Source organism: Rhinoraja longicauda, chromosome 9 (genome assembly GCF_053455715.1).
Source record: "Rhinoraja longicauda isolate Sanriku21f chromosome 9, sRhiLon1.1, whole genome shotgun sequence".
In the NCBI taxonomy this organism is placed as follows: Eukaryota; Metazoa; Chordata; class Chondrichthyes; order Rajiformes; family Arhynchobatidae; genus Rhinoraja; species Rhinoraja longicauda.
Genome location: NC_135961.1, coordinates 67,814,877 through 67,842,036, shown reverse-complemented (window position 1 = coordinate 67,842,036; position 27,160 = coordinate 67,814,877). Strand labels below are relative to the sequence as shown.

The 27,160-nt window shown below is 46.5% G+C and overlaps 1 protein-coding gene across 1 annotated transcript; it reads right to left on the bottom strand.

Annotated features, from left to right (window-relative positions):
- Positions 1–720: 720 nt before the first annotated feature.
- Positions 721–25,310, bottom strand: c1d (C1D nuclear receptor corepressor). Its single transcript, XM_078405958.1, has 4 exons — positions 25,061–25,310; positions 16,477–16,543; positions 16,189–16,244; positions 721–1,071 (listed from the first exon to the last, which is right to left on the bottom strand). Exons 1-4 carry the CDS (start codon positions 25,202–25,204, stop codon positions 910–912), a joined length of 429 nt encoding a protein of 142 aa, XP_078262084.1. The 5' UTR covers positions 25,205–25,310; the 3' UTR covers positions 721–909.
- Positions 25,311–27,160: the final 1,850 nt, after the last annotated feature.

Sequence of the window (27,160 nt, the reverse complement as noted above, 5' to 3'; positions counted from 1 at the left end):
CCAGGACAGGATGGCCCTGCAGAGTAGTGCATTCGGCAGAACGCACCATGGGAACTACACTCGTCCCCCTGCAGGACCTATACATCAGGAGGTGCAGATCCAGAGCAAGCAAGATCATGAGGGACCCCTGCCACCCCAGTAACGGACTGTTCCAGATGCTACGATCAGGCAAACGCCTCCGCTGTCACGCTGTGAAAACGGAGAGGATGAGACGGAGCTTCTTCCCACAGGTCATCAGGACTGTCAACTTTTATAACCCCAGAGACTAAATTTTTGTCGACACTTTTTGTGATATGTTTAGTAACTTATTAACTTTATTTATATGCTGTAACTGTAATTCTTTTGTGCACAACCCGCAGGCATTGCCACTTTCATTTCACTGCACATCGAGTATGTGCATGTGACAAATAAATTTGACTTGACTTGACTTGATCACCTATTCCTTCTCTAAAGAGATGCTGCCTGTCCCACTGAGTTACTCCAGCATTTTGTGTCTACCAGGTACGTAGGTTAATTGGCTTGGTGTACGTAGAATTGTCACTGGTGTGTGTGTAGAATAGTGTTAGTGTGCGGGGATCGCTGGTCGGTGCGAACGCGGTGGGCCGAAGGGCCTGTTTCCGCGCTGTATCTATAATCTAAAAAGAAAAGGCTTAGAATGAGGACCAAGTTCTTGCCTGCAATTTAAAAGGGGTATTTAAAATTAAAATTCAAAGAGTCACGTTTGAAAACAATAAATATTGTTTATTGGTGCAAAGGTTTGTTTTCCGGTGAGATTTGCTCAGGAGATACCATGTGCTGCCTTTTTCCTTTCCGTGAGAAAAGCTGATCGTGACTGACACCCAGTGGCACGTCGGGGAAAGTTCTTCCCTGCCATTTATTTGTTCGTGGAATTATTCTCTTGGCTTTATTTCACTGATGTGAAGGCTGCGATGTTGTCTTTGACTTCCCTCCAGACTTGCCTTCCCACAGCGCGTTGCGGACAATGCGAGACGCCACGCCTTTATCCAGCCGGGCTGCCTTCTTCCGATCAGTGATTTCTTTCACTTTATTCATGTACGTTCTTATCCGTTCCTGCAACACAAAACCCATTTGAGAGGCACCTTCCTCAATCGTGGAGACCTTTTCGTTGAGTGGCTCAGGCCAGCAAGTGTCAGAGCAGATTACTCTCCACCGTATACACTTTCCAAACAAAACCTTCCAACATCCTCACAAGTAAATTGGCAATTGTACATAAACATTCTCTGGTCTTCCCCACCCGCGTGTCACTGCCATTAGACACAGGTAATCACACACACACACACACTAGTTTTTAATTCATCAAAATCCAACTTTGCACTTGAACCATTCATGTCTTAATAGTACACTTGAAGTATCAAATATATTCACTTTTTAATTAACTAGCCTTTTACATTGCTAAGCTGCTGTACACCAGACTGGACAGATTTGCAGGCACTTTCTCCCCAACATACAATGGTGGGGGAGTGATGTAACCGGAGAATCCTTCACATGTTCTTTAGTGGCGCAGCGGTAGAGTTGCTGCCTCACAGCACCAGAGACCCAGGTTCCATCCAGACTTCAAATACTGTCGGTACAGAGTTTGTACGTTTTGTTTTCCCCCGTGACTGCGTGGATTCCCCCCCACGTTACAAAGACATGCATGTTAATTGGCTTCTGTAACTTCCCATTGGTGTGTGGGATAGAACTGGTGTACGGGGTAAGGTAGACACAATGGACAATAAGTGCAGGAGGAGGCCATTCGGCCCTTCGAGCCAGCACCGCCATTCATTGTGATCATGGCTGATCATTCTCAATCAGTACCCCGTTCCTGCCTTCTCCCCATACCCCCTGAGTCCGCTATCCTTAAGAGCTCTATCTAGCTCTCTCTTGAATGCATTCAGAGAATTGGCCTCCACTGCCTTCTGAGGCAGAGAATTCCACAGATTCACAACTCTCTGACTGAAAACGTTTTTCCTCATCTCAGTTCTAAATGGCCCACCCCTTATTCTTAAACTGTGGCCCCTTGTTCTGGACTCCAACATTGGGAACATGTTTCCTGCCTCTAACGTGTCCAACCCCTTAATAATCTTATACGTTTCGATAAGATCTCCTCTCATCCTTCTAAATTCCAGTGTATACAAGCCTAGTCGCTCCAGTCTTTCAACATATGACAGTCCCGCCATTCCGGGAATTAACCTAGTAAACTTACGCTGCACGCCCTCAATAGCAAGAATATCCTTCCTCAAATTTGGAGACCAAAACTGCTGGAGTAACTCAGCGGGTCAGGCAGCATCTCTGGAGAGAAGAAATGGGTGACTTTTCAGGTCGAGACCCTCCTTCATACTGATGTTAGGGGAGAGGGAGATACATAGATAAGGAAGTGTGAGGTGTGAAAACAGGACAAAGGTTAATGGAGATCAAGGACAATGTAGAATAGATCATTGTTAGCTGGGAGAAGGTAACAACAAAGCAAACAGAGATAAAATGTAGTCGGAGACAGTGAACAGCATGATCGTTGGTCAGCATGGACTCAGTGGGCCGAAGGGCCTGCTTCCACGCTGTCTCTAAACTAAACTTAAGCTTCACTCCCCCTATTGACTTCTTAACCCTTCACTTAGAATAATGGATAATCACTCCCTTATGCCCATTACTATATACCATATCTATATAAATACAAGCAATCTTCATGAACATAACAGAAACACATGTGCTCGAGTGATATCAAACAGAAAACCTAAATATACAAACAATAAACTTCGGATTCACTCCCAGTTTTGTATGCCACATGAGACTTTACAAAGACTACACAACTATTCACTTCAACTCATTACTACACAAGTATTCTGCAGGAAACAAGTTAAGTAGTATAAAGGAATTCTACTTTTAAAAAAAACCATTAGAATTACTTTTGCACTAATCAAAATTTAAAATCTCAACTGTTGAAGATGTGACCGCGTGGGTTTTCTTCGGGTGCTCTGGTTTCCTCCCACACTCCAAAGACATACAGGTTTATACGTTAATTAACCTAGCTAAAAAATTGTACATTGTCCCTACTGTAGGATAGTGCTTGTGGACGAGGTGATCGCTGGTCGGCACGGACTCGGCGGGCCGAAGATCCGATTTCCGCGCTGCACCTCCAAAACTAAACTAATAAAAATTGAAGTCAATTTTGGACACATGCTTCTGAATTACATCCGTGTGCTCAGTAAATCTCCATCTGTAACGTTTCCATAAAATCCTCACACTATCCAAATTTCCTGCCATTCTCTCCAGAGGGAAGTCAACATTGTCATTCAAGAGTCAAGAGTGTTTTATTGTCAGATGTCCCAGATAGAACAATGACATTCTTACACAATATGTAATTCTGATAAGCTGGTGGAAATTGCAAGGCTCTTCTGTATTTTGAGCTCACCACAACCACTGCGATCTGTGCAAACCTCACGACCAACAAAGTTACCAGATCCAAAAAACTCTAACAAGGACGATCACCAGAAAAACTCCTCTGAACATTAAGGAAGACGGAGAGGAGAGATGCCGATAGATGCTGGGATCTTGAGTAAAACACAATGTTCATCAGGTCATAAGTGATAGGAGCAGAATTAGGCCATTCTGTCCATCAAGTCTACTCCGCCATTCAATCATGGCCGATCTATCTCTCCATCCTAACCCCATTCTCCAGCCTTCTCCTCATAAACCCCTGACAACCGTACTAATCAAGAAGTCCTGGAGGAACTCAGTGAGTCCAGCAGCATCTGTGGAGGGAATGAACTGGTGACATTTCCAGTCGGGATCCTTCCTCAGACTGATTCATATCAGGTGTTTCCTTTTATATCAAAGGATCTGTCTGAAGAAGGCACTCCCGACTCAAATAGTCACCTATCCATGTTCTCCAGGGATGCTGCCTGACCCGCTGAGTTACTCCAGCACTCTGTGAAACGTCACCTATCCACGTTCTGCATAGATGCTGCCTGACCCGCTGAGTTACTCCAGCACTCTGTGAAACGTCACCTATCCACGTTCTCCATAGATGCTGCCTGACCCGCTGAGTTACTCCAGCACTCTATGAAACATCACCTATCCATGTTCTCCACGGATGCTGCCTGACCCGCTGAGTTACTCCAGCACTCTATGAAACATCACCTATCCATGTTCTCCAGGGATGCTGCCTGACCCGCTGAGTTACTCCAGCACTCTATGAAACATCACCTATCCATGTTCTCCACGGATGCTGCCTGACCCGCTGAGTTACTCCAGCACTCTATGAAACATCACCTATCCATGTTCTCCAGGGATGCTGCCTGACCCGCTGAGTTACTCCAGCACTCTATGAAACATCACCTATCCATGTTCTCCACAGATGCTGCCTGACCCGCTGAGTTACTCCAGTATTTTGTGTCTTTCCATATCAAAGGAAACACCTGGTTAAATAATTAAAAATCTAGCAGACTCCGATACTTGCGTGAATTTGGCAAATATCCATCCCGACATTATCGTTCCGATGGGAATCAATGACTCCTGTATCTTTGAGCTCCTCCAGATTTTGTATATTTACCGTCGATTGGATTCAAAGACTAAGCCACATCTATGACACAAACAGCTGGATAATCTACAAATTGTTGTAAGTAGTTATACTTTACCCTCTCCAAGAACAATAAGCATAATTTACTCAACCACATTGCACAAAACATGTAACCATAGTAAAAGGAGTTTTCTAAAGGCAAAGGAATTGTTGAAACTCTGACTGCATGCAGTTAGACTTCGGTTTTTTTTTTAAAGTGCATTTTGAAATATTCATCAAGAGACATGTTGACTTAAAGTGATGAAAACCAGATGAAAATGTCATTTGGACAGGTCAGGACAGGCATAATGAATGCCAAAAAAGCTTTCAGACTAAGTGCTGAACTAGATACTTTGCAGCAAAGGAAATAAATATACGAGGGAGTGAGAAAGTGGCATCTGGAATAAGGAGAGGTAATTATGGTTCTGTTATACTAGTAAATCATTCACAACGCGGTTTTCATCTTACTCAACGTGCCGAAGAATAAGTTTAGGACTTGGGATGAACAAACTGCTCCAAAAGGTTCGCATCAAAATTAAAACAACAGCAGTCACAACTTTGGCATTTTGGAGTCGACTCTGTGAGCCTTTTCTGATTTTCTTATCTCCTTGAGCCTGGGGGAATACTCTCACAATGAAACACGAAAAAAAAAAATCCCTGCCCGCCACCCCCAGCAGGAACTCTGCAACACCTGGCCGACTTAAACAGCACGGTCATTATCAAAATGAAAAAGAATGCAAGTCAATGTTCTAATTTATGAGGTCAAACCGCCCATAAAAGAGTTTAATTTTCCACCTCCAACGAATAAAACAAAAAGGAAAATGCACAATTAAACTTCTAAATCAACCCTGTGCTTTCTATCAGTAAACAAGTTAAACATTCTGGTGCATCACAATGACATTTATAATTCAGTAAAAGGTTAAACAATTAAATTAATGGTCAAATTTTTTGTCTGAACAATAGTTCCAAGAGCACAATATGCCATGCCAACGTCTTTACCCAAACTCCAGGATTATGTCTGTTCTGAATTCTTGGATTAAATTGTCCACCACCTCTCAAAGAAACATTCTTTCTCTCCCAAAACTAACCCTTTCAACACCCAAAATTAATGATCCTATTTGAAGAATGTCGGGAGCAACTGCAGATCCTGGTTTAAACTGAAGACAAACACAAAATACTGGAGTAACTCAGCGGGACAAGCAGCATCTCTGGCGAAAAGGAATAGGTGACGTTTCGGGTCGACATCCTTCTCCAGAGATGCTGCCTGACCCAGCTGCCTGAACTCCAGCATTTTGTGTTTGTCTCCTATTTGAAGATTCTGATCTATGGTTTAGACACAAAACATAGAAAATAGGTGCAGGAGGTGGCCGCCCGGGCCAGAAGGTGGGTTGCTACGCAACCTCCGTTAGGCGGCGCCCGGTCCTCCGGGCCTACAGTGTCCGGGCCTACAGCGGCCCCTGGGCCTCCAGTGTCCGGGCCTACAGCGGCCCCCGGGCCTAGAGTGTCCAGGCCTACAGCGGCCCAGGGCCTAGAGTGTCCGGGCCTACAGCGGCCCCCGGGCCTAGTGTCCGGGCCTGCAGCGCCCCCCCTGGGCCTACTATGGGACAAGCGCAGTCCCGTACAGGACAAACCTGTTTAGCCCAATATACGGGATGGCCCGGCTAATACGGGACAGTTGACAACCCTAGCTATACCGCAGTTTATTGTAATTGCCTTTACTAAAGAACATCGACAGAGCCGAATGAAGAGAATGGGGAAAATGAAGGACAAGATGGTAGATCAGCAATGCCAAACATTTAAAGGAATAACAAAAATCACCGCAAAGGTAAATTCCAATGAGCTGGAACAACTCCGTGAAAAGGATACACTATCCATGATCAACCAAGGAAGTTTGGTATCATCTTTTAAGAAAGGAGGGAGAGAGAAAACGGGGAATTATAGACCAGTTAGTCTGACATCAGTGGTGGGGAAGATGCTGGAGTCAATTATAAAAGACGAAATTGCTGAGCATTTGGATAGCAGTAACGGGATCATTCCGAGTCAGCATGGATTTACGAAGGGGAAATCATGCTTGACAAATCTACTGGAATTTTTTGAGGATGTAACTAGGAAAATTGACAAGGGAGAGTCAGTGGATGTGGTGTACCTCGACTTTCAGAAAGCCTTCGACAAGGTCCCACATAGGAGATTAGTGGGCAAAATTAGGGCACATGGTATTGGGGGTAGGGTACTGACATGGATAGAAAATTGGTTGACAGACAGAAAGCAAAGAGTGGGGATAAATGGGTCCCTTTCGGAATGGCAGGCAGTGACCAGTGGGGGTAACGCAAGGTTCGGTGCTGGGACCCCAGCTATTTACGATATACATTAATGACTTAGACGAAGGGATTAAAAGTACCATTAGCAAATTTGCAGATGATACTAAGTTGGGGGGTAGTGTGAATTGTGAGGAAGATGCAATAAGGCTGCAGGGTGACTTGGACAGGTTGTGTGAGTGGGCGGATACATGGCAGATGCAGTTTAATGTAGATAAGTGTGAGGTTATTCACTTTGGAAGTAAGAATAGAAAGGCAGATTATTATCTGAATGGTGTCAAGTTAGGAGGAGGGGGAGTTCAACGAGATCTGGGTGTCCTAGTGCATCAGTCAATGAAAGGAAGCATGCAGGTACAGCAGGCAGTGAAGAAAGCCAATGGAATGTTGGCCTTCGTAACAAGAGGAGTTGAGTATAGGAGCAAAGAGGTCCTTCTACAGTTGTACCGGGCCCTGGTGAGACCGCACCTGGAGTACTGTGTGCAGTTTTGGTCTCCAAATTTGAGGAAGGATATTCTTGCTATGGAGGGCGTGCAGCGTAGGTTCACTAGGTTAATTCCCGGAATGGCGGGACTGTCGTATGTTGAAAGGCTGGAGCGATTGGGCTTGTATACACTGGAATTTAGAAGGATGAGGGGGGATCTTATTGAAACATATAAGATAATTAGGGGATTGGACACATTAGAGGCAGATAACATGTTCCCAATGTTAGGGGAGTCCAGAACAAGGGGCCACAGTTTGAGAATAAGGGGTAGGCCATTTAGAACGGAGATGAGGAAGAACTTTTTCAGTCAGAGGGTGGTGAAGGTGTGGAATTCTCTGCCTCAGAAGGCAGTGGAGGCCAGTTCGTTGGATGCTTTCAAGAGAGAGCTGGATAGAGCTCTTGAGGATAGCGGAGTGAGGGGGTATGGGGAGAAGGCAGGAACGGGGTACTGATTGAGTGATCAGCCATGATCGCATTGAATGGCGGTGCTGGCTCGAAGGGCTGAATGGCCTACTCCTGCACCTATTGTCTATTGTCTATTGTCTATTGTCCAAAATCGGGGTAAATCAGAGGACAGGTAGAAAATAGAGTCTTGGAGACATACAGCACAGAAACAGGCTCTTCAGCCTAACTTGTCCATGCCGGCCCAAGCTGCCCCATCTGCACTAGACCCAACTGCCCGCGTTTGGCCCACATCTCTCTAAACATTTTCTATCCATATGCCTGTCCAAAAATAGGCAAAGGATGGCTAAACAATTACACAGGTGAAGATAAGAGTGTGCGAGTATACAAGGAAATATTGCGAATATATAAAGCAAGAGGTTCTACAGACATATTTTTAAATGTATTGAGCAGCTAATATAAATGTTAATCCCTTAGAGTTTGGAACACAAGTATTAATAATGTGAACTGGAAAAATGGCAGGCTGTTTGTGACAGGCTTCATGACCCAAGACATTAAAAGTACAGGTGCTCCCCGGCTTATGATGCTTCGACTTGCGATATTTCGAGTTTGCGATGGTGCGATCGGCAGCAGCCCGTAGTGAGCCGCAGCTCGCTTCCGGCCACGTGATCGCGTGTATTCAATGCATTGCGACTTACGATATTTTCGGTTTGCGATGGGTTTCTCGGAACGGAACGCCATCGTAAGCTGAGGAGCACCTGTATCCCAATATTGTAATGAAGGGCTGTAAAATAGGGATAGGGGATTGGTTAACTAACAGCGGCACGGCGGCGCAGCGGTAGATTTGCTGCCTCACTGTTCCAGGGACCCGGGTTCGATCCTGACTACGGGTGCTTGTCTGTTCGGAGTTTGTACGTTTTCCCTGTGACCGTGGCCTGCGTGGGTTTTCTCCGGGTGCTCCGGTTTCCTCCCACACTCCAAAGACATCAAGTTTGTAGGTTGACCTCCCATTCCCAGTCTGACCTTCCTGTCATGGGCCTCCTCCAGTGCCATAGTGAATCCCACCGGAAATTGGAGGAACAGCACCTCATATTTCGCCTGGGCAGCTTGCAGCCCAGTGGTATGAACATTGAATTCTCCAACTTTAGATAGTTCCTCTGTCCCTCTCTTCCCCTCCCCTTCCAAGTTCTCCCATTGTCTTCCTGTCTCCACCTATATCCTTCCTTTGTCCCGCCCCCCTGACATCAGTCTGAAGAAGGGTCTCGACCCGAAACGTCACCCATTCCTTCTCTCCTGAGATGCTGCCTGACCTGCTGAGTTACTCCAGCATTTTGTGAATAAATACCTAAGTTTGTAGGTTAATTGGCTTCGGTAAAAATGTAAATTGTCCCTAGTGTGTGGAATAGTGTAAGCGTGAGGGAATTGCTGGTCGGCGCGGACTCGGTGGGCCGAAACGCCTGTTTGCACGTGGTATCTCTAAACTAAACTGAAAACAAGCGGGATAATTGAAGCATTTTTAGATCGCCCATCAATAACTGCAATGCTAGATGGTGAGGCACTGGAGTTTACAGTACTTCCAATCTACATTAACTTCTTGGATGAAAGGGTCAAATTCAGCATAACCAAATAATTACCGATTATAAGTGATAGGAGCTGAATTAGGCCATTCTGCCCATCAAGACTATTCTGTCAATCAGTCACGGCTGATCTATCTCTCCCCCCTAACCCAATTCTCCTGCCTTCTCCCTATAACCCCTGACACCTGTACTAATCAAGAATCTATCTCTGCCTTAAAAATAACCACTGACTTGGCCCCCACAGCCTTTTGTGGCAAAGAATTCCACAGATTCACCACCCTGTGACTGAAGAAATTCCTCCTCCTTCCTAAAGGAACGTCCTTTAATTCTGAGGCTATGACCTCCAGTTCTAGATTTTCCCAGCAGTAGAAACATCCTCTCCACGGCCACTCTATCCAAGCCTTTCACCATTTGGTGATTGAATGGTGGAGTAGACTTGATGGACTGAATGGCCTAATTCTGCTGCTCTCACATAGGAACATGAACTTAACCACATGGTGCCAACTCATTGGGTGCCTGGCGGAAGTGGTGTACAGTGCAACAGGAGCCTCGGTCTGATATAACCGAAAACCTTTACACAGACGTCCATTATTGCAAGGGTTTACTGTAGTTTGACCGCTGGGTCAAGAGAATTGACTCGAGAAGTTGAGCAGGTTGGACATTTGGTTACCAGAGCCAAGGAGAAGAACAAGACATCATCTAATGGAGACATACAACATTCAGATTACAATTGGTAAAGGGAATGCTGAGAAAACTATTTCTACTAGCAGGATTATAGCGTGGCACGGTGGAGTTATAGACAATAGACAATAGGTGCAGGAGGAGGCCATTCGGCCCTTCGAGCTAGCACCGCCATTCAATGTGATCATGGCTGATCATTCTCAATCAGTACCCCGTTCCTGCCTTCTCCCCATACCCCCTGACTCCGCTATCCTTAAGAGTTCTATCTAGCTCTCTCTTGAAAGCATTCAGAGAATTGGCCTCCACTGCCTTCTGAGGCAGAGAATTCCACAGATTCACAACTCTCTGACTGAAAAGGTTTTTCCTCATCTCAGTTCTAAATGGCCTACCCCTTATTCTTAAACTGTGGCCCCTTGTTCTGGACTCCCCCAACATTGGGAACATGTTTCCTGCCTCTAACGTGTCCAACCCCTTAATAATCTTATACGTTTCGATAAGATCTCCTCTCACACTTCTAAATTCCAGTGTATACAAGCCTTATAGTTGCTGCTCTATAGTACTTGCGGCGCCAGAGACCCGGGTTCCATCCCGACCACAAATGCTGTCTGTACGGAGTTTGTACGTTGTCCCCAATGACCGCGCGGTTTATCTCTGAGGTCTTCGGTTTCGCCCACACTCCAAAGACGTACAGGTTTGTAGGTTAATTAGCTACTTGGTGTCAGTGTAAATTGTCCCTTGTGTGCGTAGTGTTAATGTATGGGGATCGCTGGTCAGTGTGGACTCAGTGTGCCGAAGGGCCTGTTTCCACACTGTAACTCTAAACTAAACTTAAAAACAAATGGTAGACACAAAATGTTGGAGTAACTCAGCGGGTCAGGCAGCATCTCTGGAGAGAAGGAATGGGTGACGTTTCGGGTCGAGACCCTTCTCTATCAGTCTGAAGAAGGGTCTCGACCGAAACGTTACCCATTCCTTCTCTCCAGAGATGCTGCCTGACCCGCTGAGTTACTCCAGCATTTTGTGTCTACCTTCGATTTAAACCAGCATCTGCAGCTTTCTTTCCTAAAAAAATAGGATTGAGTGATAGAATAATTTTTCCTCTGATAAGATCCTGACTCAAAAGGACCATTTACCACAATGTTTAGGAAGGAACTGCAGATGCCTGCCCCGTTGAGTTACCCCAGCTTTTTGTGTTTACCACAATGTTGTCAGGGAAAGAATATATTCAAGATAAAGAATGACATGATTCAGCCGTGATTGAATGGCGGAGTAGACTCGATGGGCCAAATGGCCTAATTCAACTCCTTTAACTTGTGACAGACATTTAAACTACAGGGGATCTCAGAGGTATGGGGAGAGACAGGAGAAGTGGTGGGAGGCCAGGATTGATCGGCCGTGATCCTATAAAACAGCAGAACTACTGCAGAAACCAGGAACATCAGATAGGGATTTACAAATAAAGGACGCAAAGTGCCGGAAAATCTCTGAAAAACATGGATAGGAGACGTTTTGCATTGGGACGAAGAAGGGTCCCAACTGGAAATGTCACCTATCCATGTTCTCCAGAGATGCTGCCTGACCCGCTGAGTTATTCCAGCACTCTGTGAAACGTCACCTATCCATGTTCTCCACAGATGCTGCCTGACCCGCTGAGTTACTCCAGCACTCTGTGAAACGTCACCTATCCATGTTCTCCACAGATGCTGCCTGACCCGCTGAGTTACTCCAGCACTCTGTGTCCTTTTTAGGACAACTGCTCCTGTTTCTCATGTTCTATAATATACAGTTTACTTTACAACCCCAGGTTCTGTCTACCCAATCTGTGCCTCTCATAATTTTATTAACTTCTTTCATGTTTCCTCTCAACCTCCAATGTCCCAGAGGAATCAATCCACATTTGTCCAAATCAAAAAGTGCTGGGGTAACTCAGTGAGCCAGGCAGCACCTCTGGAGGACTTGGATAAATGGTCAGGACCCAACCCGAAACGTCACCTATCCATGTTCTCCACAGATGCTGCCTGACCCGCTGAGTTACTCCAGCACTTTGTGAAACGTCACTTATCCATGTTCTCCACAGATGCTGCCTGACCCGCTGAGTTAATTCAGCGGTCTGAGTCCTTTTTAGAATAACAACTGCTCCTGTTTCCCATGTTCTATAATCCAGCTTACCTTTCAACCCCAAAACATTAAAAGAGGCATGAATTATAATGAATTACAGAAATGTGAATTTCAAAACTAATGCGTTCATTTGATATCCCTGCCATATCATCATAACGTAGAATGTCACTAAAGCCATAAAACATTTACAGAAGCTCTGCTTCAAATTTTACTTCAATTAGCCAGATGTACCTCAGAAAACACAAGAATCCTTTTAAAAGGATTTAACTTCTTTGAAAATGCCAACTGCATGAGGTTTCATCACAGCTGTGTTCAATTTTCACAGTAGCCCTTAAATTCGATATAATTTGAAAAGTAAACAAGATTATTTTGAGCTTTGAAAATGCAAAGATGACGACCGATAGCCTAAATAATGTCTTGCTACATTGAATCACCCTGTTGGACTCAATAAAAGGCCTGGGATTTTGTCGTTTTGGACGACATTAACCTAATTGTACCCAAAAGGAAAACAGGTGTTTGACATTCTAAAACTAAAAGACCATAATATCAGGCAGTTATGAATATTTGGAGGCTTTTTTGTGGTCATAGAAAATCACAAGCAATCCTATTCTCTATTAGATTTGTATAAAATTAATTATATCAGCGCAAGAGCTGTAAAAAATTAAAATTAGACCTTCCAGACCATTCTAAAACAAAAACACCAACTATTTTACTCCAGCATTTTGTGTCTACCTTTGGTCAAAGCCAGCATCGATCCCGAATACGGGTGCTGTCTGTACAGAGTTTGTACGTTCTCCCCGTGACCTGCGTGGGTTTTCTCCGAGATCGTAGGTTTCCTCCCGCACTCCAAAGACGTACAGGTTTGTAGGTTAATTGGCTTGGTATAAATGTAAATTGTCCCGAGTGTGTGTAAGATAGTGTTAATGTGCGGGGATCGCTGGTCGGTGTGGACTCAGTGGGCAGAAGGACCGGTTTCCACGCTGTATCTCCAAACTAAACTAATCTGCAGTTCCTTCCTACACACCAAAAGTCATATTGTAGACTCAGAGCCTTTAGACAGGGGACATTTGTTCCTGGTATTCAAAGTTTAGGCCTTAACCAAATGTTTCTTGACACTTCAATTCAGTAGAACCAAGTAAGCTGCAATCTCGTTGCCTAAATCCCTTCTTGGGTATTTTATGACTAATTCTAACTCCAATATACATCTTCCCTTCCACACACATCCCTTTCACATAAACTACCCTGGAACAGGGTAACATGTTCCCAATGTTGGGGGAGTCCAGAAGCAGGGGCCACAGTTTAAGAATAAGGGGTAGGCCATTTAGAATGGAGATGAGGAAAAGCTTTTTCAGTCAGAGAGTTATAAATCTGTGGAATTCTCTGCCTCAGAAGGTAGTGGAGGCCAATTCTCTGAATGCATTCAAGAGAGAGCTAGATAGAGCTCTTAAGGATAGCGGAGTCAGGGGGTATGGGGAGAAGGCAGGAACAGGGTACTGATTGAGAATGATCAGCCATGATCACATTGAATGGCGGTGCTGGCTCGAAGGGCCGAATGGCCTACTCCTGCACCTATTGTCTATTGTCTAATGACTAACAGAGACAGACCAGTACAGGGACAGGCCCTTTAGCCGACGATGTCTGTGACGAACATGAGACCAAGTTTAACTAATCTTCTCTGCCTGCATGTGATCCATATCCCTCCACATCCAAAAGCATCTTACATGCCCCTATGGTATCTGCTTCCAGAACCATACCTAGCAGCATTATCCAGGCACCCACCACCTGTTGTGTACAAATAAATGCCCCTCATATTTCACCTGGGCAGCTTACACCCCAGCGGTATGAACATTGACTTCTCTAACTTCAGATAACCCTTGCTTTCCCTCTCTCTCCATCCCTCCCCTTTCCCAGTTCTCCGACCAGTCTGACTGTCTTCGACTACATTTTATCTGTTTGCTTTGTTGTTGTCTTCTCCCATACACACATAACAATGATCTATTCTATATTTTCCTTGATCCCCATTCCCTTTGTCCTGTTTTCACACCTTACACTTATGTACCAACCACTCTCCTGACTCGTCTGAAGACGGGTCTCGACCCAAAACGTCACCACACCATCTCCACAGATGCTGTCTGTCCTGCTGAGTTACTCCAACATTTTGTGTCTATCTTCGATTCAAACCAGCATCTGCAGTTCCTTCTTACGCATTTTGCACCCATCCATGTTCTCCACAGATGCTGCCTGACCCGCTGAGTTACTCCAGCACTCTGCGAAACGTCACCTATCCATGTTCTCCAGAAATGCTGCCTGACCCGCTGAGTTACTCCAGCACTCTGTGTAACGTCACCTATCCGTGTTCTCCAGAGATGCTGCCTGACCCACTGAGTTACTCCAGCACTCTGTGAAACGTCACCTATCCATGTTCTCCAGAGATGCTGCCTGACCCGCTGAGTCAGGGAAAGAATATATTCAAGATAAAGAATGACATGATTCAGCCGTGATTGAATGGCGGAGTAGACTCGATGGGCCAAATGGCCCAATTCAACTCCTATAACTTGTGAAAGACATTTAAACTACAGGGGATCTCAGAGGTATGGGGAGAGACAGGAGAAGTGGTGGGAGGTCAGGATTGATCGGCCGTGATCCAATAAAACAGCAGAACTACTGCAGAAACAAGGAACATCAGATGGGGATTTACAAATAAAGGATGCAAAGTGCCGGAAAATCTCTGAAAAACATGGATAGGAGACGTTTTGCATTGGGACGAAGAAGGGTCCCAACTGGAAACGTCACCTGTCCATGTTCTCCACAGATGCTGCCTGACCCGCTGAGTTACTCCAGCACTGTGAAAGTCACCTATCCATGTTCTCCAGAGATGCTGCCTGACCCGCTGAGCTACTCCAAGATTTCAGCATCTGCAGTTGCTGATGCCTCCTAGTTTATTCAATCTCTCTTTCTAGCTAATACCCTCTATTCCACACGGCATTCGGGTAAATCCCTTCGCCACAATGTTTTTGGAGTTATGCAAATAAAAGTCTGCAATGTTCTAACATGATCATGTTTCCAATTGAATTACCAATAACTATTCCTGTTACCAATTTGCATTCAAAGGTTTCACGTTGTAACAATTACATCAAATTAAACAAGACACGGAGGTCAATTTGAACTGGGGTTTTTTTCACTCCCTGCTTGTGGAGTACAGGTGCTCCTCAACTTAAAATGGGGTTACGTTCTGATAAACCCATCGCAAACCGAAAATATCGTACGTGGAAGTGCATTTAATACACCTAATCGCGTGGCCGGAAGCGAGCTGCGGCTCGCTGCCGTTGCCCAGCGTTTGCACCATTGTAAAGTCGAAATATCGTAAGTCGAAGCGTCTGTAGTTAGTCGGGGAGCTTCTGTACAGAAAAATCACTGTGCACTCAGTATTTGGTGGGCAAGACGACCAAGGTTTGACTCCTTCTCCTAACTCAAAACCAAGTACAGATGTTCTCCAGAGATGCTGCCTGACCCGCTGAGTTGCTCCAACACGATGTTTCGACTTGCGATATTTTGGCTTTGCGATGGTGCAAACGGCAGCGACACACAGCTCGCTTCCGGCCACGTGATCGCGTGTATTAAATGCATTTCGACTCACAATATTTTCGGTTTGCTAAGGGGTTTTTCGGAACGTAACCCCAGCGTAAGCTGAGGGGCACCTGCAGTTAAAACCATGATTGGCGCAGCGGTAGAGTTGCTGCCTTACAGCGAATGCAGCGCCGGAGACTCAGGTTCGATTGTGACTACGGGCGCCGTCTGTACGGAGTTTGTACGTTCTCCCCGTGACCTGCGTGGGCTTTCTCCGAGATCTTCGGTTTCCTCCCACACTCCAAAGACATACAGGTATGTAGGTTAATTGGCTGGGCAAATGTTAATTTTTTTTTTATCCCTAGTGGGTGTAGGATAGTGTTAGTGTGCGGGGATCACTGGGCGGCGCGGACCCGGTGGGCCGAAGGGCCTGTTTCTGCGCTGTATCTCTAAATCTCAATCTAAAAAAAAGTATCCGTTACTTGTACTCACCAATTCTTGTTTGACAGCATGCTCTTTGGGATTAATTCCTTGTGTGACAAGATATACTAGAAGAAAATATTGTTTCCATTAATAAAAGAAAAAAATACAACAAGATACGGTCACTCCAAAGACATACAGGTATGTAGGTTAATTGGCTGGGCAAATGTAAAAATTGTCCCTAGTGTGTGTAGGATAGTGTTAATGTGCGGGGATCGCTGGGCGGTGCGGACCCGGTGGGCCGAAGGGCCTGTTTCCGCGCTGTATCTCTAAATCTAAATAAAATTACTCAATACTCACTCCAGAACAGAGAATTCAATGCATAGGCGGATGCTAAATCAAGCTTGGCTTGTTCCAGAGGGTCCAGCTGAAATAGAAGAAAAGACCACGTCAGGTTATCTTACACTGGAAAATAATGTTTCCAGGTAGAAACTCAATCATTGAGAAACTCAATTGACAGCTGTTATCGGGCAACTGAACCATCCTACCACAACCAGAGAGCAGTGCTGAACTACTATCTACCTCTTTGGTGACCCTCGGACTATCCTTGATCCGACTTTGCTGGCTTTACCTTGCACTAAGCGTTATTCCCTTATCATGCATCTGTACACTGCAAATGGCTCGATTGTAATCATGCATTGTCTTTCTGCTGGGTAGCAAGCAACAAAAGCTTTTCACTGTACCTCGGTACACGTGACAATAACCTAAACTGAAACTCATAGAAGAGGGTTTACTAAATAAATATAATTTAATAATGTAATTGTTAATGCACCCTAAATTATATCCACTTTTACATATTATCTTTATTCTAGTTAAATATAGAAACATAGAAAATAGGTGCAGGAGGAGGCCATTTGGCCCTTCGAGCCAGCACCGCCATTCATTGTGATCATGACTGATCATCCACAATCAGTAACCCGTGCCTGCCTTCTCCCCATATCCCTTGATTCCACTAGCCCCTAGACCTCTATCTAACTCTCTTAAATTCATCCAGTGAATTGACCTCCACTGCCTTCTGTGGCAGAGAATTCCACCAATTCACAACTCTCTGGGTGAAAAAGTTCCTTCTCACCTCAGTTTTAAATGGCCTCTCCTTTATTCTTAGACTGTGGCCCCTGGTTCTGGACTCCCCCAACATTGGGAACAATTTTCCTGCATCTAGCTTGCCCAGTCCTTTTTATAAGTCACTATTAGATCCCCTCTCATCCTTCTAAACTCCAGTGAATACAAGCCCAGTCTTTCCACTTTTTCCTCATATGAGTCCCTCCATCCCAGGGATTAACCTGGTGAACCTACGCTGCACTGCCTCAATAGCAAGGACGTCCTTCCTCAAATTAGGAGACCAAAACTGCACACAACACTCCAGATGTGGTCTCACCAGGGCCCTGTACAACTGCAGAAGGACCTGCTATTGAGGGCGTGCAGCATAGGTTTACTAGGTTAATTCCCGGAATGGCGGGACTGTCGTATGTTGAAAGACTGGATCGACTAGGCTTGTATACACTGGAATTTAGAAGGATGAGAGGAGATCTTATCGAAACTTATAAGATTATTAAGGGGTTGGACACGTTAGAGGCAGGAAACATGTTCCCAATGTTGGGGGAGTCCAGAACAATGGGCCACAGTTTAAGAATAAGGGGTAGGCCATTTAGAACTGGGATGAGGAAAAACTTTTTCAGTCAGAGTTGTAAATCTGTGGAATTCTCTGCCTCAGAAGGCAGTGGAGGCCAATTCTCTGAATGCATTCAAGAGAGAGCTAGATAGAGCTCTTACGGATAGCGGAATCAGGGGGTATGGGGAGAAGGCAGGAACGGGGTACTGATTGAGAATGATCAGCCATGATCACATTGAATGGCGGTGCTGGCCCGAAGGGCCGAATGGCCTCCTCCTGCACCTATTGTCTATTGTCTATTGACCTCTTTTGAGTTGAGCCATGGAATATTAAAAAAATTGGGCAGCATTTTTTGCTTGAAAGATTTTGATTGAAACAAGCCCCTCGGCCCACCGAGTCCACGCCGACCACCGGTCACCCGTTCACACTAGTTCTATGTGATCCCACTTTCTCATCCACTCTCCACATACCAGGGGCAATTTACAGAGAGAGGCCAATCAATCTACCAACCCGCACGTCTTTATGATGTGGGAGAAAACCAGAGCACCTGGAAGAAACCCACGCGGGCGGCCACAGGGAGAACGTGCAAACTACACAGAGACGGCACCCGCGTTCAGGATCGAACCTGGGTCTCCGCTGCCTCCAGTGAGGCAGCGACTCTACAAGGTGTGCCACCCCTCTAGGTGATGTAGAAAATAAGGCTGAAATCACAGTGAATTATGATGAATTAATGACACCATCCAAGTTAACTTGTGAAAAGATTAAGGGGACAACCGACAGTCACAAGTAGCAGGAACTTTAATGTGTAGGAAAGTCTGAAGAAGGGTCTCGACCCGAAACGTCACCCATTCCTTCTCTCCCGAGATGCTGCCTGTCCCGCTGAGTTACTCCAGCATTTTGTGTCTATCGCAGGAACTTTAATGATCTCCGATTGTCATGCAATGTAAGAAAATAACTGCAGATGCTGGTACAAATCGAAGGTATTTATTCACAAAATGCTGGAGTAACTCAGCAGGTCAGGCAGCATCTCAGGACAGAAGGAATGGGCGATGTTTCGGGTCGAGACCCTTCTTCAAATGCTTAGATTGAATTTACCAAGTTAGATATAATTAGAACATGGAGAATATCATCTGATGTTTTCAAAATAAAAATGCGAGAATATTTAGGTGCATCCAGGAAGACAGAAAGACCTTCTGTTTAAAAAGTCCCAACAGCAAACAGCATCGATGCAGTTCTTCAAAGTCAATTATTAATACATTGCGGACTTTTTTGTTTAGCAACTGACAATTCAATAGCGCGCTCCTTATTCACTGAATAGTATAGCACAGGAACAAGCCCTTCCGCCAACAATGCCCATGTTGAACATGATGCTAAATTAAACGAATCTAATCTACCTGCACATTATCCATATCCCTCCACTCTCTGCATATCCGTGTCCCGATCCAAAAGCCTCTTAAACACCTCCATCATATCTGCCTCCACCTCCACCACCAACAGCACTTCAATGGAGTCATCTGACCTTTGGAAAAAGGTAGACGCTTTCGATATTCCAAGTTAAACAAATCTAATCTACCTGCACATTGTCCCTCCTCTTCCTACATATATATGTGCCAATCTAAAAGCCCTTTATCCAATCTGACTCCACCACCACCCTTGACAGTGCTTTCCAATAGATAATAGACAATAGGTGCAGGAGGAGGCCATTCGGCCCTTCGAGCCAGCACCGCCATTCAATGTGATCATGGCTGATCATTCTCAATCAGTACCCTGTTCCTGCCTTCTCCCCATACCCCCTGACACCGCTATCCTTAAGAGCTCTATCTAGCTCTCTCTTGAATGCATTCAGAGACTTGGCCTCCACTACCTTCTGAGGCAGAGAATTCCACAGATTCACAACTCTCTGAAGCAGATCTGTGCCTCTCATGATTTTATATACTTCGATCAGATCTCTCCTTAAACTCCAGCGTTCCAGAGCAGACAATCAAAGTCTGTCCAATCTCTCCGTGTAGCTAACACCCCCTCATTCAGGCCACATTCTGGTAGACCTCTTCTGCACCCTCTCCAAACCCTCCTCATCATTCCTGTGATGGGGCAGCCAGAACTCTACACAATACTCCAAATACGGCCTAACCAAAGCCCCAAAAAGCTTCATAAATAGAAATATGAAAGTAGGATTTGAAGATCAAGTAGGATTAGTTTGAAATCCCCACCAAGAATATGTGGATGAGCATCATATGGCTGACTGGTGCTTGGCTGATTGATAGCTATGCTGCCAGCTTTACAAAGGCAGTAATTCATATAATATTTGGGCAGTAAAACAATCTCTTAAATCAAATGAAAAGCACAATAACACGCAAGCTTTCCAGCTACTTTTCAGAGTTAAACACCAATGTTTAATTTGGACATGGAGATGTTTATAAGTCCCTGGTCCAGGGGATAAACTGTCAGTGATGAAGTAACAATGTTCACTTTGGAATGCTCCAAGCAGCATTATTTATTAAATCTGCCGGGCAAAGGCAGGAGAATGGGGTTGAGAGGGAAAGATAGATCAGCCATGAATGAATGGCAGAGTAGACTTGATGGGCCGAATGGCCTGATACTTCTTCTTCTTCTTCTTAAGCCCTTTGCTCCACTAGGGAGCATAGGCCATTGACAAATATCCTTTACCTCACTCGGTTGTTGGCGGTTCTTTGGAGATCTCCCCAGATGAGCCACTCCCAGACATTTCTGCCTGGACACCTCTTCTCCAGCTGTCCCTGGGGCCACCTCTTTTCCTTTTTCCTTGGGGGTTCCATTTCAGGGCTTGCCGGGTGATGTTTGTGGCAGGTTTTCTGAGGGTGTGTCCAATCCAACTCCATTTTCTCCTTTGAATTTGTAAGTCAATGGGATCCTGGCTTGTTCTTTTCCACAGGTCCACATTGCTTACTTTGTCTCTCTACCAGATATTTAGTATTCTCCTTAGGCAGGTGTTAATGAATGTTTGCAGCCTGTTTGTTGTGTGTTTTGTTGTTTTCCATGTCTATGATCCATACAGCATTACCTGCTTCAGTTAAAGATGCGTATTTTGGTGTTGATTGAGATGTGTTTTGAGCTTCAGATCTTCCTGAGCATGTTAAACCCACCCTAGCCTTATTGATCCTGTTTTTTATGTCTGCATCTGCCCCCCCCGGTGGTGTCCACAACACTACCTAGGTATGTGAATGTTTCTACCTCCTCCAGGGCAGTGCTGTGCATGAGGATAGGGCTGCTGGTTTTGGAGTGGATCTTCATCTCCTGTGTCTTTGCTGTATTGGGTGTAAGACCAAGTGTTGTTGCAGCTTGTAAGAGTCCGTCTGTCTTCTCCTGCATTTGTATCTGTGTGTGTGAAAGGAGAGCTATGTCGTCTGCAAAGTCAAGGTCATCTAGCTGCCCTCACATTGTCCACTGAATTCCATTTCTTTTCCCTTTAGTTGTTTCCATCATGATCCAGTCAATCGCCAGGAGGAACAGGAACGGTGACAGTAGACATCCCTGCTTGACGCCCGTCTTGACACTAAAGCTCTGGGAGAGCCAGCCTGCATACATAACTTTGTATGAGGTTCCATCATACAAGTTCTTGATGAAGTTTATGATCTTGGTGGGAATTCCATAGTGGTCCATTAGGCGCCATAGTGTTGTCCTGTCTAAGCTGTCAAAGACGACGCTTTCTCAAAGACGATGAAGTTGATGTACAGGGACGTGTTCCATTCAAGAATGGCCTGATACCTCAGCTAGAATTTATGAACTTATGAAATCAGAATTGTTTTCTCAGCTAGGCAAGATGATATTTTCAGACCAGACAAGGCCCTGGCTGCATTTCTACTTATGCATTGGCAAGCCTGACCCCAAATTATAATCCTTGGACTTTTTTTCCCATTGATACTTTGAATTAAAAAATAAATAAAATTGTGCAAAAAATCTGAGGTCACTGTGAAAATTGAAAGGCAATAGGTTCTTTTTTGAAAAAAAAACAGAAACACGGCCAAATGTTATAGCATTAGTATAAAAGCTGCATTTAATAATGCCCATGATTTTTTCCCCATTACTAGTTGTTTGGTCAGATTTTAAGAGCAGGTGTGTCAGCAATATACTAGCCAGAGGTTGCATAAATTACTTTGCTTCCCATGTTTTGATTTTAAGAAAATGGATTCCAGGAAAATACTAGGAATTTAAGTAATGTGAAGTTCCAGCCACCGATGTCATGTATTGGAGTCAAGAGAGCAGAAGAAAGCAAAAATTGAAGGTAGACACAAAATGCTGGAGTAACTCAGCGGGTCAGGCAGCATCTCGGGAGAGAAGGAATGGGTGACGTTTCGGGTCGAGACCCTTCCGGGTCTCGACCCGAAACGTCACCCATTCCTCACCTCAGCCCCTTCCCCAAGCTTCCTTCTCCTCACTCTCCCTCCCCCCTCCTAACCCTCCACCTCATCCTCCCTCCTAACCCCCCCCCCTTCTCCTCACCTCACCCACCTCCCCTGACCCCTCCCTCTTGTATCTTGAGATCATCACTTCCGAAGAGTCCACCAGAGACAATACTGGAAGTATCCTATACCCACTAGGGACAATTTGTAACACTATCCTACACCCACTAGGGACAACTTTTACATTTACCAAGCCAATTAACCTACAAACCTGCATGTCTTTGGGGTGTGGGAGGAAACCGAAGATCTCGGGGAAAACCCACGCAGGTCACGGGGAGAACGTACAAACTCCATACAGACGGCACCCGTAGTCGGGATGGAACCCGGGTCTTCGGCGCTGCATTCGCTGTAAGGCATCAACTCCACCGCTGCGCCACTGTGACCGACCTCTCTCCCCCCCATTCCCCTCAGCCCCTTCCGCAAGCTCCCCCCCCCCCACCATCCCTCCCCTCCCCCATCCCCCCACCATCCCTCCCTCCCCCCCCCCTCCATCCTTATCACTTGCAGCATCGCAGGTAAAACGTTGGTAAAAGTTCTGCAATCAATAATTGATGTAGTTCTGAAGAAGGGTCTCGACCCCCTGAAACGTCGCCCGCCCATCCCTCCTCTCCACAGATGCTGCCCGTCCCGCTGAGTTACTCCAGCATTTTGTGTATGAGTGTGAGTGGTGTATGTGAGTGTGTGAATGCGTGTGAGTGTGTGAATGCGTGTGAGTGTGTGAATAGACAATAGACAATAGACAATAGGTGCAGGAGTAGGAAGAGGGGATGTTCAACGAGATCTGGGTGTCCTAGTGCATCAGTCACTGAAAGGAAGCATGCAGGTACAGCAGGCAGTGAAGAAAGCCAATGGAATGTTGGCCTTCATAACAAGAGGAGTTGAGTATAGGAGCAAAGAGGTCCTTCTACAGTTGTACCGGGCCCTGGTGAGACCGCACCTGGAGTACTGTGTGCAGTTTTGGTCTCCAAATTTGAGGAAGGATATTCTTGCTATTGAGGGCGTGCAGCGTAGGTTCACTAGGTTAATTCCCGGAATGGCGGGACTGTCGTATGTTGAAAGGCTGGAGCAATTAGGCTTGTATACACTGGAATTTAGAAGGATGAGGGGGGATCTTATTGAAACATATAAGATAATTAGGGGATTGGACACATTGGAGGCAGGAAACATGTTCCCAATGTTGGGGGAGTCCAGAACAAGGGGCCACAGTTTAAGAATAAGGGGTAGGCCATTTAGAAGGGAGATGAGGGAGAACTTTTTCTGTCAGAGAGTTGTGAATCTGTGGAATTCTCTGCCTCAGAAGGCAGTGGAGGCCAGTTCGTTGGATGCTTTCAAGAGAGAGCTGGATAGAGCTCTTAAGGATAGCGGAGTGAGGGGGTATGGGGAGAAGGCATGAACGGGGTACTGATTGAGAGTGATCAGCCATGATCGCATTGAATGGCGGTGCTGGCTCGAAGGGCTTAATAGCCTACTCCTGCACCTATTGTCTATTGTCTATTGTCTATAGTACCCCGTTCCTGCTTTCTCCCCATACCCCCTGACTCCGCTATCCTTAAGAGCTCTATCTGTGTGTGCGAGAGTGTGTTTGTGTGCACGAGTGAGTCTGTGTGCGAGAATGTGTGTGTGTGTGTGCAAGAGTGTGCAAGTGTGAGTGTGTGTGTGAGAGAGTGTGTGTGTGTGTGTGTGTGAATGAGTGAGTGAATGAGTGAGTGAGTGTGAGTGTGTGTGTGAATGAGTGAGTGAGTGTGTGTGTGAGTGAGTGTGTGTGTGACTGTGTGTGTGTGTGTGTGTGTGTGTGTGAGAGTGTGTGTGTGACTGTGTGTGTGTGTGTGTGTGTGAGTGAGAGTGTGTGTGTGACTGTGTGTGTGTGTGTGTGTGTGTGTGAGTGAGAGTGTGTGTGTGACTGTGTGTGTGAGTGTGAGTGAGAGTTTGCGTGTGAGTGTGTGTGTTTGTGGTGTGTGTGAGAGAGTGTGTGTGAGAGTGTGTGTGTGAGAGTGAGTGTGTCAGTGTGAGAGAGCGTGTGTGTGAGTGTGAGAGTGTGTGTGTGTGTCAGTGTGAGAGAGCGTGTGTGTGAGAGTGTGAGAGTGTGTGTGTGTGAGAGAGTGAGTGTGTCAGTGTGAGAGTGTGTGTGTCAGTGTGAGAGAGCGTGTGTGTGAGAGTGTGTGTGAGAGAGTGAGTTTGTCAGTGTGAGAGAGCGTGTGTGTGTGTGAGTGTGTGTGTGTGAGAGTGTGAGTGTGAGTGTGTGAGAGAGTGAGTTTGTCAGTGTGAGAGAACGCGTGTGTGTGTGAGAGTGTGTGTGTGTGAGAGTGAGTGTGTGTGAGTGATCGTGTGTGTGTGTGAGTGAGTGTGTGTGTGAGTGAGTGTGTGTGTGAGAGTGTGTGTGTGTGAGTGATCGTGTGTGTGTGAGTGAGTGTGTGAGTGAGAGTGTGTGTGTGACTGTGTGTGTGAGTGTGAGTGAGAGTTTGCGTGTGAGTGTGTGTGTTTGTGGTGTGTGTGAGAGAGTGTGTGTGAGAGTGTGAGAGTGTGTGTGTGAGAGTGAGTGTGTCAGTGTGAGAGAGCGTGTGTGTGAGTGTGAGAGTGTGTGTGTGTGTCAGTGTGAGAGAGCGTGTGTGTGAGAGTGTGTGTGTGTGAGAGAGTGAGTGTGTCAGTGTGAGAGTGTGTGTGTGTGAGAGAGCGTGTGTGTGAGAGTGTGAGAGTGTGTGTGTGAGAGAGTGAGTGTGTGTGTGAGTGAGTGTGTGTGAGAGTGTGTGTGTGCGTGTGTGTGTGTGTGTGAGTGAGTGTGTGTGTGAGAGAGTGAGTGAGTGTGAGTTCCTTCCTCACACACGCACGCCTTTACCTCCTGCTGCAGCTGGGCGCGGGGAGCGGACACCAGGCTCCTCAGCACGCCGTCCGCACTCTTCACCGACTCCTCAAAGGCCACCAGGCTCTCGTGGATCTCAGTCGGGTATTCCTCCTCGGCGCCAGGCTCGGAGACCGCCATGTCGTCGTGGAGGCCGCAGGCCCGCAGGCGAGCACGAGAGCCGGGCCCGAGCGGAGCCGAGAGGACGAGAGGAGGAGCCGAGAGGAGGAGCCGAGAGGAGGAGCCGAGAGGAGGAGCCGAGAGGAGGAGCCGAGAGGAGGAGCCGAGAGGAGGAGCCGAGAGGAGGAGCCGAGAGGAGGAGCCGAGAGGAGGAGCCGAGAGGAGGAGCCGAGAGGAGGAGCCGAGAGGAGGAGCCGAGAGGAGGAGCCGAGAGGAGGAGCCGAGAGGAGGAGCCGAGAGGAGGAGCCGAGAGGAGGAGCCGAGAGGAGGAGCCGAGAGGAGGAGCCGAGAGGAGGAGCCGGGCCCGAGCGGAGCCGAGAGGAGCCGAGCCCCGAAGCCGAGGGCGATGCCGAAATTGAAGCCGAACCCGAGTGGAGGACGAGCCGGAGCCGGAGCCGAACGCGAAGACGAGCCGAAGCCGAAGCCGAGCGGAGCCCGAGGACGGTCTGAGCCCGAAGCCGAGCGGACTCCCAGCAATGCGCCTGCGCGCTAGCACCAAAGCACCAATAGACAATAGGTGCAAGAGGAGGCCATTCAGCCCTTCGAGCCTGTACGCACCGCCATTCAATGCGATCATGGCTGATCATTCACAATCAGTACCCCGTTCCTGCCTTCTCCCCATACCCCCTCACTCCGCTATCCTTAAGAGCTCTATCCAGCTCTCTCTTAAAAGCATCCAACGAACTGGCCTCCACTGCCTTCTGAGGCAAAGAATTCCACACCTTCACCACTCTCTGACTGAAAAAGTTCCCGCCATTCCTGGAATTAACCTAGTGAACCTACGCTGCACGCCCTCAATAGCAAGAATATCCTTCTTCAAATTTGGAGACCAAAACTGCACACAGTACTCCAGGTGCGGTCTCACCAGGGCCCGGTACAACTGTAGAAGGACCTCTTTGCTCCTACACTCAACTCCTCTTGTTACGAAGGCCAACATTCCATTGGCTTTCTTCACTGCCTGCTGTACCTGCATGCTTCCTTTCAGTGACTGATGCACTAGGACACCCAGATCTCGTTGAACATCCCCTCTTCCTAACTTGACACCATTCAGATAATAATCTGCCTTTCTATTCTTACTTCCAATGTGAATAACCTCACACTTATCTACATTAAACTGCATCTGCCATGTATCCGCCCACTCACACAACCTGTCCAAGTCACCCTGCAGCCTTATTGCATCTTCCTCACAATTCACACTACCCCCCAGCTTAGTATCATCTGCAAATTTGCTAATGGTACTTTTAATCCCTTCATCTAAATCATTAATGTATATCGTAAATAGCTGGGGTCCCTGCACCGAACTTTGCGGTACCCCACTGGTCACTGCCTGCCATTCCGAAAGGGACCCATTTATCCCCACTCTTTGCTTTCTGTCTGTCAACCAATTTTCTATCCATGTCTTATTTACTGTTAACAAACAAGAATAAAAGGGATTTATTCACAAAATGCTGGAGTAACTCAGCAGGTCAGGCAGCATCTCGGGAGAGAAGGAATGGGTGACGTTTCTGGTCGAGACCCTTCTTCAGACTGATGTCGGGGGTGGGACAAAGGAAGGATATAGGTGGAGACAGGAAGATAGAGGGAGATCTGGGAAGGAGGAGGGGAAGGGAGGGACAGAGGAGCTATCTGAAGTTGGAGAAGTCGACGTTCATACCACCGGGCCGCAAACTGCCCAGGCGAAATATGAGGTGCTGCTCCTCCAATTTCCGGCGGGCCTCACTATGGCACTGGAGGAGGCCCATGACAGAGAGGTCAGACTGGGAATGGGAGGGGGAGTTAAAGTGCTGGGCCACCGGGAGATCAGTTGCGTTAATGCGGACCGAGCGCAGGTGTTCAGCGAAGCGATCGCCGAGCCTGCGCTTGGTTTCGCCGATATCGATAAGTTGACATCTAGAGCAGCGGATGCAATAGATGAGG

Coding starts and splice junctions, on each gene's coding strand:
- c1d (XM_078405958.1), bottom strand. CDS start 25,204: ATGGCGGTCTCCGAGCCTGGCGCCGAGGAGGAATACCCGACTGAGATC. Junction 16,544..25,060: donor GCGCCCAGCTGCAGCAGGAG/GTAAAGGCGTGC, acceptor CTTCTATTTCAG/CTGGACCCTCTGGAACAAGC. Junction 16,245..16,476: donor ATTGAATTCTCTGTTCTGGA/GTGAGTATTGAG, acceptor ATTTTCTTCTAG/TATATCTTGTCACACAAGGA.